The sequence below is a fragment of the Aquila chrysaetos genome, chromosome 7 (assembly GCF_900496995.4).
Source record: "Aquila chrysaetos chrysaetos chromosome 7, bAquChr1.4, whole genome shotgun sequence".
Taxonomy (NCBI): Eukaryota; Metazoa; Chordata; class Aves; order Accipitriformes; family Accipitridae; genus Aquila; species Aquila chrysaetos.
Genome location: NC_044010.1, coordinates 33,909,794 through 33,926,912, shown reverse-complemented (window position 1 = coordinate 33,926,912; position 17,119 = coordinate 33,909,794). Strand labels below are relative to the sequence as shown.

At 42.8% G+C, this 17,119-nt stretch overlaps 2 protein-coding genes across 3 annotated transcripts; one reads left to right on the top strand and one right to left on the bottom strand.

Annotated features, from left to right (window-relative positions):
* Nucleotides 1–719: 719 nt before the first annotated feature.
* GET1 (guided entry of tail-anchored proteins factor 1) lies at nucleotides 720–8,852 on the bottom strand. 2 transcript variants are annotated; one of them, XM_030019743.2, is made up of 5 exons: nucleotides 8,618–8,852; nucleotides 6,299–6,464; nucleotides 4,855–4,922; nucleotides 3,880–3,994; nucleotides 720–2,316 (listed from the first exon to the last, which is right to left on the bottom strand). In XM_030019743.2, exons 1-5 carry the CDS (start codon nucleotides 8,705–8,707, stop codon nucleotides 2,243–2,245), a joined length of 513 nt encoding a protein of 170 aa, XP_029875603.1. In that variant the 5' UTR covers nucleotides 8,708–8,852; the 3' UTR covers nucleotides 720–2,242. The 2 variants fall into 2 exon arrangements, with proteins under 2 accessions (XP_029875603.1, XP_029875602.1); XM_030019742.2 differs by lacking the exon at nucleotides 8,618–8,852 and adding an exon at nucleotides 7,971–8,315.
* A 256-nt stretch (nucleotides 8,853–9,108) lies between these two features.
* HMGN1 (high mobility group nucleosome binding domain 1) lies at nucleotides 9,109–16,697 on the top strand. Its single transcript, XM_030019744.2, has 6 exons — nucleotides 9,109–9,322; nucleotides 9,774–9,806; nucleotides 9,919–9,948; nucleotides 10,066–10,116; nucleotides 13,128–13,259; nucleotides 15,806–16,697. Exons 1-6 carry the CDS (start codon nucleotides 9,308–9,310, stop codon nucleotides 15,851–15,853), a joined length of 309 nt encoding a protein of 102 aa, XP_029875604.1. The 5' UTR covers nucleotides 9,109–9,307; the 3' UTR covers nucleotides 15,854–16,697.
* The last annotated feature ends 422 nt before the right edge of the window (nucleotides 16,698–17,119 follow it).

Here is a 17,119-nt window from a genome sequence, read left to right as displayed (position 1 = left end):
TGTATTCTATTGATTTTAAAAGGCAGCAGCACTTTAAAAAAAAAAACCTTAAAAAAAATTATACTGCAAAAGCTTTTAAAATGATTAAGACATTTAGATCTGAACCTACTTGCAGTGTATTTCTTTTCAAAATTTCGAAGGTTTTTCTTGAAGTAGTGCTTAAGCTGTATAGTGGACAGGTTTCAAAATGACTTTGTGCAGTCAGAAAAGTAGGTGTTTCTCCTCTATGAACTCTTAATACTTCTACAATGCCTTTACTGCTGTCCCAAAGCTAAGAGCAAACAAGCATACATAATCCAACACTCCTGTTTGTACTGACTGGGTGACCAAAAGCCTTTTTGCCCTTACTCACGCAAATGTTTGACTAGAGCAGCCAACAAACTGCGTATCCGATGACCCTACGCTCAGTGTGGATAAACAGCAAATGCCACTGTGAAGATTTTAAATGATGCTGGTTTTCTTGACTTCACTGTGTTAAAGTCTGTAACAAGCTAAGTAGAAATATCAATAGCCACATCTTTAGATTTGGAAATATGTCAAAGGCATAGTTAAATAATAAAAAAAAAAAAAAAAAAGAGTCCTGTTCATCCAGCAGTATCTCCTTATGCAAGAACATGGGAGGGGGGTAGGGGAGGTGTTGGTTTGGGTTTGGGTTTTTTTTTTCTTTTTAGGAAAACTGTAGTTAACATTGATTGTTAATCAATGCAATGAAAAATGGATTAGAAAACCCGAGATGGGTTGAAAAGCTTTATTTTGTTAATAAAAACACAAATATACATAACATTCAATCACAACTTTTTTTTCTTGATGATATTTAATGCATCTATTTTCATGTTGGCTAAATGTAATCCCTAATACAAAACCAATTTTTTTTTAAAATTAACATTTAAAAAAACCAAACACATTTCATGCATACATACACACAATATACCATGACCTTTTGAACTGATTTCTAAATGCAGTGCTAATTATGGAGGGGCCCCAGCCCCTTCCTTCCTGCAGGAAGGCAAAGGACCTGAACTAACATAACAGATGCATTCCACTGTACAGAGTGGGAAGCTGAGCCAGAACCACCAAAGCCCAGCAAAAGAGGGAGAGGTGTCCCCTAGAGCTTTGTTCAGGCTCACATAAAAAGAAAACGGAGGTGTGGAACAAGAACTTCACAAACCCACCCATTTGTCTTATGGGGCAGCAAGGACAGGGTTGCAGATCAGAGTAGCGTGGAAGATAATGCAACTTTGTCACTGCTCTACAGGCACAGTACTAGGAAGAATTCTGTCCTCCTTTAAATGCAAAATATTGTGGCTGTTTCCTGTATCTAAATACAGCAAGAAGGATTTACTCCAAAACAGAAAATTGTTTTCTCTCCTCCTCCTGCTTGCTACCATTCTGTTACTACTTCAGACATTTAAATCACTAATTTGCCTTTTTACATTTACATAGCTGTTTTGGGCTATCCTGGATTGTCATTAATGTATGCTAAACCCCTTAGAAATGTAGTCCTCTGAAGGAACAGCACCGTCTTCTACTTTCTCTTTACTAACACTGAGCTTCAGAATGTTGGCCAGATCTTTCCTCCCAAAACATGCAAAGAAACAGTTTCAGTGATCCTCACTCAGTTTGAGAAGCAGAAAAAATGTCACGGAAGGAAAGGTCAGTTATCAATAAAAGTAGGAAAAAATTCAAGTGTTCAATGAGTTTTAAAAGTCAGGGAGGAAAAAGTATCCAGCCATCCTGCATTAGGCAACTGAGTGAGTCTCAGGACATAAAATCTTGATTCCGCGTATATACCAATAACGCATTTTCTAAGACAGCCCAAGAATACACCAATTCTATTGTAAAAAATAGCAAGGAGGAAACTAATTCTGTTCTACCCTAAGCCAACCAAACCACCTACCTCTATCCTCTAGTACCACTTGCATCAAATATAATCCCACCTTTGGGTGAAACTACCATATTATACAGCAAAGAAAGAGCAAAGCTCCCCAAGTAATTCCTAATGCCAGTGTATTTCCAACTTAAAAATACAAATCCAACATGTTCCAATTTTGGTGAATATATGCCATGACAAATTCTTACGGTTCTGCCATGAATCAGATGTAAATGAAGTAACAAAGATTATCTCAGACCTAGTCTCATGAAAGACAACTGTTCCTTCTTTTTTTTTTTTTTTTTTTTTAATTCATTTAAAACAGCAATAATGAAAATGTAGTTGAAGACTCCATGGATTACTGGGATTCCTTCAGCTGAAAGGGTGTAGCATGATAGCTACAACTTTATTACAAACCACAAGCCAACATGTAATTCCAACACCACCTGAAAGAGATATAAAACATGATTTAAGTCATTGCATCAACAACCCTGAAGCACACATGCATCTGAAAACAACTTTGGAAGTGTAAAAAATGAAACGTAAGAGTTATGAGGTGAACAGGAACAAAACATCTTTCTTTTTATATACAAATGTCTCTCTTCGAGGGATGGCAGCTAACTCCATGCTGGTCCTGAGAAAAGCTGAAGATTGTGTGGGGAAAAAGAGTAACAAATAATGTGAATATGAGCCAAAGTAAATTTCCTGGGAAATTTAAATTGGTCTTTTTGAAAGTATGAAATCCATACTTCTCTCCTTTTCCCTTGCTCCCCATACAGCTATATAGAAAAAAGCTGAGACCTTCGCTACTGACCCAGATGCCCCACACTACTGTTTTACAGGGTCCTGTCATTCCAACTAGCGGCACAGAAATTTGTGTTGGTATGATGGAATAGAGGGTGTGCCCTGACTGTAATACACAGCACATCCATATTGCAGACTGCATAAAATCATGCTACATAGTATCACGGAATACATAGCTATTCATGGCACACATGTGAAGAAACTACCTTTTTGGTGACTTTTAGACATTTTTGTGTTTATCACCTAGAATTCAAAAGCGATCTCTTTACTGTGATTATCAGCCACGACAAAGCAGGAGATGTGAAGGCAGACACGGATGTGAACTTTTTTAAATCCCTTCAAATGCTATTTAAATAAATGTCCTCCAAGGACTATTGCCCCAGAAGCAGACTCTTCTCTTGTCCAGTAAGCATGCTGGATATCAATCATTCTCTAGACAGCTATTAAAGATACAATAACATACAATTCCAACAACATATTTTGGAATACCTTCTACGGCAGTTAGGACTTAGAAGCCTAATATGAAGATTCACCAGCAGCATTTTAGCTTGAAGGTAAATTTCCACACTACATCGTCCTATCATTCTGCCTGTCTACTTATCCCGTTAGCATAGAGCCAGCACACTTTTCACTCACAAACAGGTGTCTACAACCTGTGATATTGTTCTGATCATTAATCCATTAAACTGCCCAAAAGAAAAAGATTTAAGTAGGTAAAAATGCAACAGAACTGTGATGGGAAAAAGGGTGGGAACAGACAAGACAAAATGCCAAGAGAGAGCATACCTAAATCACTCTGGAGTTACACTACTAGGAAGCCCCAGCAATTTAGAAGAAACACATGTAAGCAATACAGACCTATGAAGTATCTGCCTATTTTTAAACCCAATTCTACTACTTCAGTGGACTCCTTAATATAAAAATATTTCTGATTTGAAATCTCCTCCAGGGTCTATTCCATACAGATAAAGCTGCTCTGAGAAGAAATAAAAATGACAAAGAGCCCATTTCACTGTCAGTTAAATAAACAAGAATTGAATACATAGGAAACAGCTGACCAAATGTTTGAAACTCCTCCTCGTGTTATGGGAGTTAGAAGAAACGTACAGAAGCAGTGCTTTTAATCTATGTATGCTCTTTGTCACTACATTGTTAGCATCCTCATGGGCTTGGGAAATATATTTTTTCCAATGTACAGTCCTTACCTGCCACCCCGGTAGGAAAGGCTACCAAGCGCTCCAGCGGAGCAAGCCATTTGCTTGGAAGCACCGTAACCGGCTCAGAATAGTACTTCCAAATCAGAGAGATCATCAAGGCAGCCTAGAATTGAAATTTTTATTAGCTTGGATAACAGTACACATCAAAGTACATTTTCGCTGCTATTCTGAACCAGTAAATAACAAATTCTAATTAAAGGGAATAGTTTCTTTGTTAATTTACATTGTTCTTAAGAAAGTTCAAAATATTTTAAAACTCGGTATGACCTTAAATTTATACACAATATTAAGAGGTAGCAGTGAGACGTTGGCAAATACTGCTTTCTTTTGAGACTCTGGTTCCAACCTAGCATAGACAAATATAGCAATAGTAATTGTTAAATTCTGATGACTGTTTTTAGCCATAATCCCTGCCTGCTAGGTATCCAACTCACTCTAACATTACCCTAAAGACATCTTCAGGTTGACCACTGTCATCCTTATTAGCAGACAATTCTTTGGCATCAAGTCTGAACTACAGAGACAATCTGATGAGGCACCATGGGGAAATGTGTGGCAGCTGTAAGTGGACATCTGCATCCTCAGCAAAAGCGTATTTTGTTTTCAAAACCGTAAGTAAAATATATTTGTATGTATTGGAACTTTCCTGGGCCCAGTGCCATATATAAATTAAAAAAATGCCAGTGATTAAAGAGTTAAGACAAACTCCTACTTTGTCATCTCAAAACCAGAAACGCAAAGCTAAAGTGAGACTCAAAACTCTTTCCAGCCCCAACTACCAGGCCTTATCAGCGACCTCTCTCTCTTCTACTTCAAGAAGCTCTTCCAGTTTGGCATGCACTGTGCCATTGGTATGTCAAACACCTGTGTGACTAATCACCAGCCAATAAACGCAGGAGAGAATTGTAACAGTACTAAGGATTTGGTTTAGTAATTTGCATCCAGAATAAAATATTTACTTACTTGTAAGATGTAGAATACTATATTTATAACCCACTTTATTTTGGCTAATTGGGCAGTTCGTGCTTTCACTGTTAAAAGAAAAAAAATTACTCTGCATTATTTATAATAGTGAATTATACTTACATAAAACTAGTAATTTATTAATATTTCACTCTTCCAATCAGGACATTACACTATTTAAAAATCTCTTTTCAAATGACTCATAGCTATATTGAAAGTACCCTTCTGCAAGAAACTGCTAGGTCTGTATCACACCGTAGTTTCTTATTAATGTTACTATGAAAAGTTGCAAAACACTGATATCCTAGACCGAGAAATGCTACATGTAATCAAGAACGCTATTCCCAAATGAGAACAGTCACTGTCATTACTAATTTAAGACCCTGCTTTAGACGAAGCATAAAGTAAATTTTTCCCTTTCCTAAACGGGGAGAATGATGGCTGTAGCAGATGCACTTTTTGCCTTATTTCATTCAGGAACACAGTTAAGACTGTTCCTTCACTGAATGAATCTTGGTCATGCCTATTTTTCTTCTGTTACAGTACCTCAGACCAATATAAAGAAGCCCAGTGAAGACAGCACAACTTCTAACATAACAGTGGCCTAAAGTTTTCTAAAACATTGTTGATTGCTAAGTAAACTACCCAGATCTCATTTAATTGAAATTATTGGATTAAGAATTATAGTACTGAAAGCAATCCAAAACTGCCAGTTGTAAATGTTGTCCTTTCTCCAAGCAAGGAGCCTATAAACATCCAACCATTCTGCACAGAGGAGGCAGACAAAGCAAGTAGTCTCCTATCCTGTTAGGATCAGTTAGTGAGTTTGGGCAAAGACAAGAGCAAAAGCTCTGGTGCCAAAGGTTTATGTGTACTTTCTACCACAAGATGAGGGACTATACTGCTATAAAATCCTAATCGAGGCAAAGCACTACAGCTTTATCGCACAAGCTGCTGCGTTAGACCTAACAGGATTTCAAAACGACAGGAAAGATCTCATCTGGTTATCTTATGGATCAACAGTTTCTCTCTAGCATTTTGTAGTACACTAACAAACAGCCCCAACCAAGCAATGCATCCTTTTGCAGTGAAGATACGCAGCAGAGGACTTCCTCGACTTATTCAAAACATGATTCAGTGATGAGCGTCATGGAAAAAGAGTAAATAATTACACAGTGAAGCCCAGGAAACTCATTGTAAGAAAAATTTTATATCTAAATCACTCCCTTATCAGTGTATGCAGAACTATGTGCAATTGAAAGACAAAAGCAAGCTCTCCAAAAACTTTAAAGAAAAAAAGAAAGAGAGAAAAAATGGAAGGGAACACTGGAAATGGGTAAGAGGGGGAGGAAAAAAGTTGAAGGAGAAATATACTTAAAATTGAAAACGCTCTTGACAAAATGTTTTCCAGAAACTAGAAAAGGAAATAAACATTGCACTCTACCATGAGTTTTAAGCTTGTCAGTCATTTTGTTAATCTTTCTTTCCAGACGGGCATATCTAGCAAACTCATCCATCATACTAATGGTTGAGAGTTCTTGCTTCATGTTCTGAATTTCAGCTCTCATTTGGGACTCTTGCTCTGCATCCTTTTGTAACAATCTGGATATCTAAGAAATAAAGAAATAGTATCAGTTATTTATCCAGAATTCCACTGATTTTCTTTAATATGTATAAAGTACGATCTGCTGTTTACATACTCAAAAGCCTCCCATAAAAAAAGGCCCTTTCATGAAGACACAGGAAAACCTCAGCTTAACACCTGCAATGTTCTAAAAGCCAAAGAATTTTTACTCTCTTGTTCTGACTGAAGCAAACCAGAAGGGGTTTTACCGGCCCTGTAGGGCAGTGATTTTCAACCTTTCTAACTACAGTTAACTGCCTCTTCCTTCTATGTTTCTGCTTTCATCTCTTCATCTCCCCACTGTCGATGACGCTGCTGCCTTCCGAGACCTTTCAAACCTCCCAGGCCCTGCCTGCCACTACATCCTGAGCTGAACCACTGTCCTCCCTCCTTGCAGTCCTCACCATGCGCTGCTTGGATGACAAGCACCCAGTATGTACAGGAGAGGAAGGACCCGGGAAGCACTCCTCTTCACCACTACTCCTGCCAGCTCCAGCAATGCCCCTTACTCATTCACCATTCCCATTTCCAGCTCCAGCAGCCTCAGCCAGGGTCTAAACTAATTAGCATGGAAACTTTATTCACTGAAACCCAATTTTAGACCTCACCAATAATGCATGGCTCACCAATTGGGAATCACTCCTCTAGATTACAGATTGCCTAGTGCGGGCTGTTAGAAACCCACGGATTGCCATGCTGGCTGAGTTGTGATCCATCTAGTGCAGTATCTTACCACTGCCTCAAAACCAGAAACACAAATTTGCATTAGTTATTTTTCCTACATCTTACCCACGTGTTTAAATGGAGTTTTCTTAGAACACTTGGTTGTTATAACATTGTTTTCTTGGCTAAAATTATTTCCTACTGACAGAAACGTACAAAGGTAATCACACGTTGCGTAAGCAAACATTTTCTCCCCTTCTTTTACTTTCCTACTGTCTTTTCGTGAGGCACCACCTGCTTATTGGTTCATGAACTCCTTTTACCATAGAAACGAAGATACAAAGAACACAAAATCTTTTTCTTGCTGTTCCTTAGCAAATCTTTCTAGCTTTCTCAAGACACGTGTAATTTTTTCCCCACAAACGATGTTCCCAGTACTGCAGTCAATGAGAACATTACCCTACCTTCTGTCACAAACCACAGCAGAAAGTTGAGCAGAGATTTTCATTAGTCATCTGTGGTATCACTGTGTTCAACTTCCCAAATCGCTAGGAGTAATTTATGTTTTAACGGATCCGTTATCAAATGGTGTGCACTGATCTGCGTGACGGTGAAGTTATTCACATGAAAGAGCAAAACGACGGGTATTTTAGCACGCTTGCTCGCACGTAAGTTTATTCGGCAGTCACAGAGTTTATTGGTCCATAATTCTGTTACCCACGCTTCCACAGAAATGCTTAAGATCAGACCGGAGGGCATCCCGATTAGCGACTGCGACATTGGGTTTTCTCCTACGATACCCGACTCCTCAAGCCCTGCGTCCGCTCACCTCCCGTCCAGCAGCAGCGGCGTGCAGGAGACAGGGAAGGCCGCAGGGCTCCCCGCCGCATCCCCCGCGACGCCCTAAGGCCTGGAGCCTCAGGCGCATCAGTTAAGACACCGGTAACTCGTTACCCGCAACTCCGCTCCAAAGACCGGCTCCATCGAGGTTGCTGGAGTCAGCCCCGTCGCGGTGCTGGTTCGGTTTCGAGATCCCCAGTTCCTCCCAGTATCAGCCCCCCGAGCTCCCCCTCCCCCAAGGCGAGGAGCCGGACCAGGGCCCGCTACTCCCAGCCGGGGAAGCTCACGGGTACGGCCGGGCACCGGGAGACCTCCCGAACCGGCACCGCTCCCCCCGCCCCGCTCCATCCCATCGCTCAGCCGTCAGGCGGGGGTGACGACGCCCCCGGCAGGGGCCTGCGCAACGCCCTGCCTGCCTGCCCCCCCGCCGCTCGCCCCCTCCTCGGCCACCCGACGGCCCGGCGCCCACCCCCCTCCCCGTTTTGCCTCGGCGGCGGAGCCCGGGCGGGCAGGGCGAGTCCCGCGGCGGGGGCAGAGGGGAGGAAGGGCGGCGGGCGCTCGGCCGCGGCCCCAGCTGAGGAAGGGCCGCCGCCCCCGGCCGGCGGGGGGCGGGGCGGGCGCGGTGACGCCACTTACGATGGAGGAGCAGGAGGGCAGGAGGATCTTGAGAGCGTTGCAGAGGAAGACAGAGCTCAGCACCAGCAGCCAGGCGCCGCTCTCCGCCATGCCGCCCGCCCCCGGCACTAACGAGCGTCCCGGGCCGGCGGCATCGCGGCGGGGCGGGGCGCCTGCCCCGCGCAACGTGGGGTGGCGGGCGGCTGCCGCGCGTGAGGGGAAACGGGGACAGGTGCGGCCACGTGACGGGGGCTGGCCAATCAGGAGGCCCCGCCCCGCTTCCCCCGGCTAGGGGAGGCGGTGGTTCGCCGAGGGATCCCGCCTGGCGCCAGACGGGGGAGGGGAGTGGGCGGGGCGGGGCCGCTGGCGGCAGCCGGCCCCGCCCCGCTGAGGCGCCTCGGACAGGGTGGCGGGGGGGGGGCGGTGCCGGCGGCCGCCGGAGAGCGGGGAGCGTCCCCCCGCCGTCGCCCCCTCCCACCTTCCCCCGCCTCCCCCCCCCCCCCTCCAATCCGGCTGGATCCTGTTGCGGTGCCGCTGGCGCTGCTGGGATGGATTGGGGGGGAGTGGGGGGGCGGTTTCCCTGCGCAGCGAGGCTGGCTCGCAGGCAGCCGCAGCGGCTCGCCGTGAGGCACCCAGCGCGCGCAGCAGCCGGGCGGGAGCCGCCGCAGCTCCGGGGGTCGCGGCCGGGAGCCGCCGCCGCGCAGCCTCGCCATGCCGAAGAGAAAGGTGAAGCGGGCGGGGGCGAGCGGGGCCGCCGACGGGGAACCGGGCTGCCCGGAGCGGCCCCCGCGCCACCGCCGCAGGGGCGGGCGCGGTGGGGGGTGGGGGGGGCGATCTGACCGCGCGGGGACGGGGCTCGGCGGGAGGCGGCCGCTCGGCGGGCAGCGGTGCGGCGGGCGCCAGCGCTGTGCTGAGCGGGGGCCGGCGCCTTCCCCGTGCCGGCCGGCTCGGCGTAGCCCCTGGCGGGGGCCCCGCCGGGGGCGGCGGCGGTGTCTGGAAGGTTCGGCGGGGGCTCGCCGGGCGCCTCGCCTCTCCGGGACTCGAAATCCGAAAGCGGCGGCGGCCGGCGGGAAGGGGCGGGCGGGGGGGCGGGCGAGCGGCGGCGTCACGTGCCCGCCCCGCCGCCGTCTCCGCTGAGGCGCCTGCGCCGCCTGACCCGCGCTGTTTGTGTCGGCAGGTGACGGTGGCGGACGGGGAGGCCCCCGAGGAGGTAGGTGCCCGGGGCGGGGCGGGGGGCGGCCAGGCGGGGCCCGCCGCCGGCCCGCCCGCCCGCTCGCTCGCTCCCTCCCTCACGCTGTTTCTCTCTCTCTTCCCTGCTGCAGCCGAAGAGGCGATCGGCGCGGCTGTCCGCTGTGAGTACGGGAGCGAGAGGAGGGCTTGGGGGGGGGGTGGAAGGGTGCGCGTCTTCCCGGACCGAAAAGCGGATTACCGAGGGCTGAATCTCTCCCTTGCTTGTTCTTCCCTCTCAGAAACCTGCTCCTGCCAAAGCGGAGCCGAAACCCAAGAAGTTAGCGGCAAAGGTGAGAGTCCGCGGGAGCAGGAGGGGGTCGAGTTCGCCGTGCCCGTGCCTGGTGGCCTCCCGTCCCGTGTCGTCGGTGCGCGGTGTCTGAGCGGTCTTGCTCCTCCTCGCGTGTTCCCTGTGGGAACGCTCACCGAGCTGCCGTATCGTGTTCGGGTGCTCCTGCCGGTACCTGCAGGTGCTTTCCGCTGCTGTTTGAGTAGATCCTTGTTAAGCGCTCGGAGCATTGCCTAGAAATGTGGGCAGCGATTCACGGGTGTTGGATGGCGGTTTGGTACTAAGCAGAACTGCTTGGATGTTGAAGCAACCGTACCTAGGACTGTATTTCATTGCTGTAACAAAAGGGGGTAAAATACACTCACAATTTAAAGCAGTGTGTTCGGACAGGAAAAAAATATTTTAATTTCTTAGGTAGCCACTGAAAATGATCTGAGTTTCCACGCATGTAGTCTAGCTTTCAGGTCTTTGTGTGCGTGTGTAAGTAAGCGCGGTTTGGTATGACCCTTCAATTTTTCAGTGTAGCCTTCACAGTGCTCGTAACTGAGGTGTAAAATTCTTTGTTTCTTGGGAGAAATAAGAGGCTGTGTATCTGTTGGCTTGTCGGTATATGTATTTTCAAGTGTTCCTTTGTGATTATAAGATTTTCTCTTTAATGTATGGATTAAAAGCATTTCAAATACACTAACGTCGAACTCTGCTTTGCAGACTTATTGATGTTTTCATTTTATTAATCCTACTGAACGGTTTCTTATCAGTAATGCACCTTCATTCCAATGGTTTGAATATCAGTGCATTCCCATCCTCAAAGCTGAAGACCTAAAGAAGTTGGGGAAGCTTTCCAATTTTACTTCAGTTCTGATTCTCTTTTTGACCAGTGTTTTTGTGTGGTGCATCTACTTCTTAATGCTGCTAGTTGATGCTGACTGATACGCCTGATACTGACTTGCTGCCTATAACTACTTTACTTCCAGAAAGAAACATTTCCACAGGTCATAGCTGGGAACGTATTCGTGTAAACCAAGTACATTGCAAACAATTGTCATCTTAGAATATTCAGTAGAACGCCTTGCTGTAATGTGAATATGTAAACAATCTTTTTTTTATTACCATTGGCAATTCAAATAAATCTAAAACTTGTTTTACATTTGATCCTCTTTGTTCTAAAACTCATGCTGTCACTAAAATCTTGTGTCATTTGGAAACTTTCTCATTGTTAATGTAAAAATCTCATTTGTTTGCATTTTACTTCTCCAGCTTCAGTGGGTTCTCTCTCCTTTTAGCTGTTTCTGGACTTTCTTTAAATGGGTTGCAGAAATACTTCACTGTTACATACCAGTCAAATGTTAGATTTTTAATTTTTTTTTTTTTTAATTATTATCTTTTTCTGTATTTGATACATTAAAAGATGCTTCCCTGCATCAACTTTGTAACTCTAAAACTTTCATGACAGTATTTTTTCTGGTTGGGAGAAGTTTGCTCATTATGGAGTTATTTGGTGGGGTTTTTTAAAATAAATATTGATGAAGAAAAACATATTTTGACAGTCAAAACACAGAAGTCTACGTGTTGTGAAATTGTCTGTTACCTGAATTTGTAATACTGAGTTTAGCCTTTATAACATTTAAAAAGAGTTTTTTTCCATTAGCGTGTTTCAACTGTTTCCTCCGTGCTCTTGAGGATTTACAATTTTTTTTCTAAAAATAGGAGCAAAGAATTTCTAAAGTCTTCTGACATTGACGATTTAGTTATGTGACATAAGATGCTTCAGCATTAGATTTTTTTACCTTGCATCTTTTGTGTATGTAATGTAACTTACGGCATGTTTGTATCCAGTGGTGTAAAACACTTAGCACTTATGCTCAATAGTTGCAATTGGCTGACAAAACCATATTTTCATGAAGATGGTATTTTACATGAGCGTTCATGTAAAATAGCAAATGTATTCAGGTGGCTATTAAAAAGTTGCATGTGTGACGTAAGGAAGTTGCATGGGTTTGGTAAGGAAGAATGCTTGGAGTGAAGATAGTATGGAATGCTTCTGATCACATGGTTTCTAATAGTAATCTGAGATACACATTTCTACAGTACTTAAAATATGCAAAAATGATAACTTTATTTCTTAGAGTGAATTTTAGGTCAGAGACAACAAATTAGGACATAATTTGAAGAACATACTTATGAAATGCGTGCAACATTTTTAATGAGATTAGACACATTTTAGGGTGGATCAGTGTAGTGGTCTTCTGCTTAAGAGGTATAAATGCATTATGTTCTCTTGTCACTTACGTTGTACCTGCCCAGAAAAAGTGTTACAGTTTGTCATTTATTGAAAATTTTTGTTAGTATTATTATGTTTGACAGATGGTGTCAAAACCAGTGCATTTATGCAATTGTGAATTGATAGAAATATTTTGTAAGTAGGGGGATCAGCCGGAGAACAGGCAAGCTTTGTAGCATCTGGTTGCAGTAAGGAGCGTCTGGGAGGTTGTATTGCATATTTATATGAAAGTAGCTCTTGAACAAATACCTCTTCCCTACCTATTTAACAACAGTCATGTAGGTACAGAGGATGTGACTGAGGTACTAACAGAGGAGCACTGAAAATGATACTCGGTTACATTGCTGAAATTCCCACCTGTCAATGTAAGAGGAAAGATAGTGTTTGAAGTGTTTTGTATTTTTTAGAAAGCGGAAGGACAGCATTGCTATTTTTTTAATGCACCGTGAGGTTAAATCATATATTACAAATTGCTCTGTCTAGCCACTAGAGTCTAGTTATCTTCTCATCCCAGTTTGATTCTGTCATTTTACTGACTATCTGAAACTGTGATGTTTGTCTATATATAGTTTGGAAAACTTTTTGGCAGTTGAACTATGTATTAGCTCATTGGTTGTTGGTAGCAGCTTTTACTGTTTAGCAAGTCCATCTTGGTTTTGTGTGGTTTTTATTATTTTCGAGGTTTACCTAGTAGGTCATAGGAACTTACTTACTGGAAATTTATTTCATTGTAGGATAAATCTGAGGACAAGAAAGCTCCATCAAAGGGGAAAAAAGGGCCTAAAGGAAAACAGACAGAAGAGACAAACCAAGAACAGACAAAGGACAACTTGCCTGCAGAAAATGGGGAAGCTAAAAGTGAGGAGGTAAAGTTGTCTGTATTCTTCGGTGCAAAGCACCTGGATAACTTACTGTACTGGGTTATCCAAACATCCAGCAGAAACATATGCAGTTCTTACAATAGAATCTATTTCTGCTAAAAGAAAGACGTAGGGTATTGAAATATTAGTACACATACCTGGAAAATTATAGTTGCCCCACAAAGAGTTGCAGTGATGTGATAACAGTCCCTGAAATTAAGGAAAAAGGTGAGAATTTTACCAAAGTTCCTTCAGAGAGGGGCTGTTTTCCCTGTGGGTAGATCCTGGCAAAATAATACACACCGGGTGTACAGAGGGGATATTGCTCTGGGGGGAGCGGTGGGGTGGGGTGGGCGGGTATCTGTCTTTGGAGGGTTTGGTTTGGGTTTTAGTCTGCCTTTGCTGTTGCTGGAAGAGAGGTTCCTTCTCGCTACAAAAGTTTGTTGACAAATGCAATATTCATTCTCTTGGGACTGGAAACAGTTTTCACTGAAAATCCAAAGTTGAAACGATTTAACCAAAGTTGAGGTAACGTTTATAGGAGTCACAGATGCAGACACTGCTCTAGAAGGGGCACAGATACAGACACTGCTGGTGCAGGGATGGAAGAGAATGTGCAAGAACTACTTGTTGCGGCTGAAGAAATGAACGTGCCAAATCAGCCCTGGCTGTAATATTGTGCTAAAATGGCTGCGTTGCTGAAGTTTTTGGAGTCCCCATCATCTAACTTAAAACATCCTCCACACCGTATTCTTTTTCTGGAATGTGGACATAATTTAGTTTCAAATTTAGGACAAGATCTGTAGGGAGAAGCAGTGCCTCTTACTAGGGCAGCTGTTAACAACTGGACAAAACACAAGTTTTCATGTGGCAACAGGCCTAGAATTAGTGTCAGGTTTCTGCAATATTGAATGCCTCACTCATTTTAATTAGTTCAGTGGAGTTTGCTGATCAGATAGTCAGATGATTTTTTTAATTTAAATCTGTGATTCATGCTTCCTGTCTGGTGGTTGCATTGAGAAGTAATTTTTTTAAGATAGAAAAAACATCTCTCTGAATTGTATCACACTGATCTATCAGTGTGCAGATAGATCCTCAAGTAGAGGAAAAGAGTATTTGGTTTTTAGGTAGATGATGGGTTTTGGTGGGTGAGGAAGGTACAGGATGGTACTTGAGTGCACAAGACAACTTTACGGTAGCAATTTTTCATTTGCAAGCTTACAGTGTGATGTTTGTGAAAAAGTTGTGCTATAACTAGGAATTCTTTAGTTGGCTTACCTTTCTGTGTAGCTCTGGCTCTGTATTACTAGCGCATAATTTGGTCTTTTAATTTGTATGTGTAGTATTTCAGTAATACCCTCGAAAGTTAATTTGGCAATATTTCTCAACTGGCGTCTGTTTAGTACACTAGTGCAGAGATGATGTAAATTTACAATGGATGATAACTTCTGCGGCACATCTTCATGCTGGTCTCATGTTGGTCACACCAGCTAAAATTGCAGGTTTAATATAATACGTACGTCTAGAAGAGGCAGGGGTGTAGCCTGTCCTGTTGGACGTTACTGTTTTCAATCAGAACAATAGTGTCAGCGATGCTATTGTTAATCCATGAAAGGCCAGTGATGACTTCTGGTGACACTCACAGAGACTAACGCCTGTGAATGGAAATGGCTTCCGTACTTCATCCTTCAAAAGCTTCCCCCAGGTGGCAGTAAAGACTGAACTGGTTCCTCTTTGGGTACTAATGTGGGTAAACAATCTATTCTGCTGGTGGTGCTGCAAAGCTTTGGAATAATTAAGTACAATTTTTATGTTAATACGTATGTTACATTCCTTTTTTTAACCTGCATTGCAAATGCAGCGAGTTTTCCGATATAAATGGAGTTGTAATTTTAATCAATTAAGTTTGTATGAACTTGTTCTGAAGTTGAGGTATAGCATATAGAGACTTGACTTGAAAACAGTATAGCTCTGCTGCTACAGTTCAGTTTCACTTTAATGTATTTTTACAAAATTATGTTTAATGCAGTACTGTGTTTCTAAGTCTTAGTTACTTTAAAACATGGTAAGATTTGAGAATATGTTAACAGTGCTGCACTGAAATTTAAATGCATGAAGTGTATCTGTCATGTATTTTCTAAACGCCCTATATGCAGGGGTTTTAGCTTAGTAGGTTAAAAAGCTTCCTTTTCCTGTCATAAAGGCAGTAATTATTGAAATGGGCTTTGTTCTTTAAAAAAAAGAATAGAAATCCTTTGCAGTGTGTATTGAGTAGTAACAATAGCAACATTCTGAAATTCATACATGATGCATCTGAGGAGATAGAAGCCTTTTCAAGACAGCTTGTTTTTAGTAGGTCATTATCCAAGAGAAATAAGCAGATCATGACACCAGTTTATTAAGACTGTAAAGCACGGTATGTAGAAACAAGTCATGGATGTTCTGTATGTCAGGTTAGCTAACTTGTGTGTTAAAAATACTACGAACTAAGAGGCTGAGTCACTTAGAAACTTTCTGCATTGAAGTGTTCTGGTTTTCTTTCTTCTTTTCAGACCCCAGCATCTGATGCAGCAGTAGAGAAAGAAGCTAAGTCCGAGTAACATCTGGTACCAAGTCTTTAATTGGTGGTCCTTATACCTTTCTTCTTGTACAATTCAGAGGAATATTTTTATCAACTATTTTGTAAATGCAAGTTTTTTAGTAGTTCTAGAAAACACATTTTTAAAAAGGAGAGAATCCCAACTCAACCCATTTTTTTACATATTTAGATAAGTGTAAATGCTTTTTTTAAGTGGTAAAATCATGTACTGGTTGTCTGTTTTCTATGAAACCAGAAATTAATGGCATGTTACGTTAAGGAGAGGACTTTGAAGCCCTCATTAGGCTTCATGTTCCACAGACTGCGAGGGACAGTTTTTCTATCCTATTAAATGAAGCATAACACAGATCAGACTTTGGAATTCATAATGATATGTTGAGAATGTCTTAACATTTTAGTTATTTATCTTTATCTATGGTTGTACCATCAGTAGAATTGTTTATCTAATAAAACTGCTCCCTAGTGTTGGATTTCTTGCTGAGTGATGTATATCTGTGACAAAGTTATTTTTGGTAGTTGCAGCTTTATTTTTTCCAACAGCTTTGTAGCTGTGATGCAAAAGATTGGAAACTTTTGTTCTATCTTTAAATACCGACTAAGTAAAAGTTTCTGCTTGGCAGACATAACTTGTTATGTCAGTATTTGAGATATTGGAACTTCATATCCAGTTTTAAAGGACAGCTTGTCTACAAAGATCAAACAGAAAATATTTGAAATAGTCTTAGAAAAAAACCAGAATTTAGTTTTTAGATTTAAAAAACTATGTGACTAAAAACAATTGTAAAATTGTTCATAGTGTCTGTGATCACCAAGCAAAAGCCAAATAAATCTTGATTATGAAAGGATGTTTCTGTAGCTCCTGCATTGACTATGACAACTCACAACCTTAGTGGTGTAGCTTTTGATTCTTAACCATGTTCTTAATATTGTTAAAAATGTACTTTTCAAGAGATAGATGGTAATGCAGGGAGTGAGTAGCAAGCAGAAAACTGTAGCTGCAGTCTTAATCTGGACTTGCAGTTTGAAAGCTGATAGCCTAGTGCTGCTTCTGTTGCCTTAAAAAAAAAAAAAAAAGTCAGTAAGCATCAGATATTTTCATCTGTTTGGCATCTAAGAATTTGCATATGTACTCCTGTGTGAAGAACTGCTTTAAGGAAGGTGCACAGAGCAATCCTCTTGAATGTTAACTGATCAGATGGTGTTGCTGTTGTGTTGGAACCGTATTGGAATTTCCCCAAATCCTGCCTTAAAATCAGTAACGCTTCAG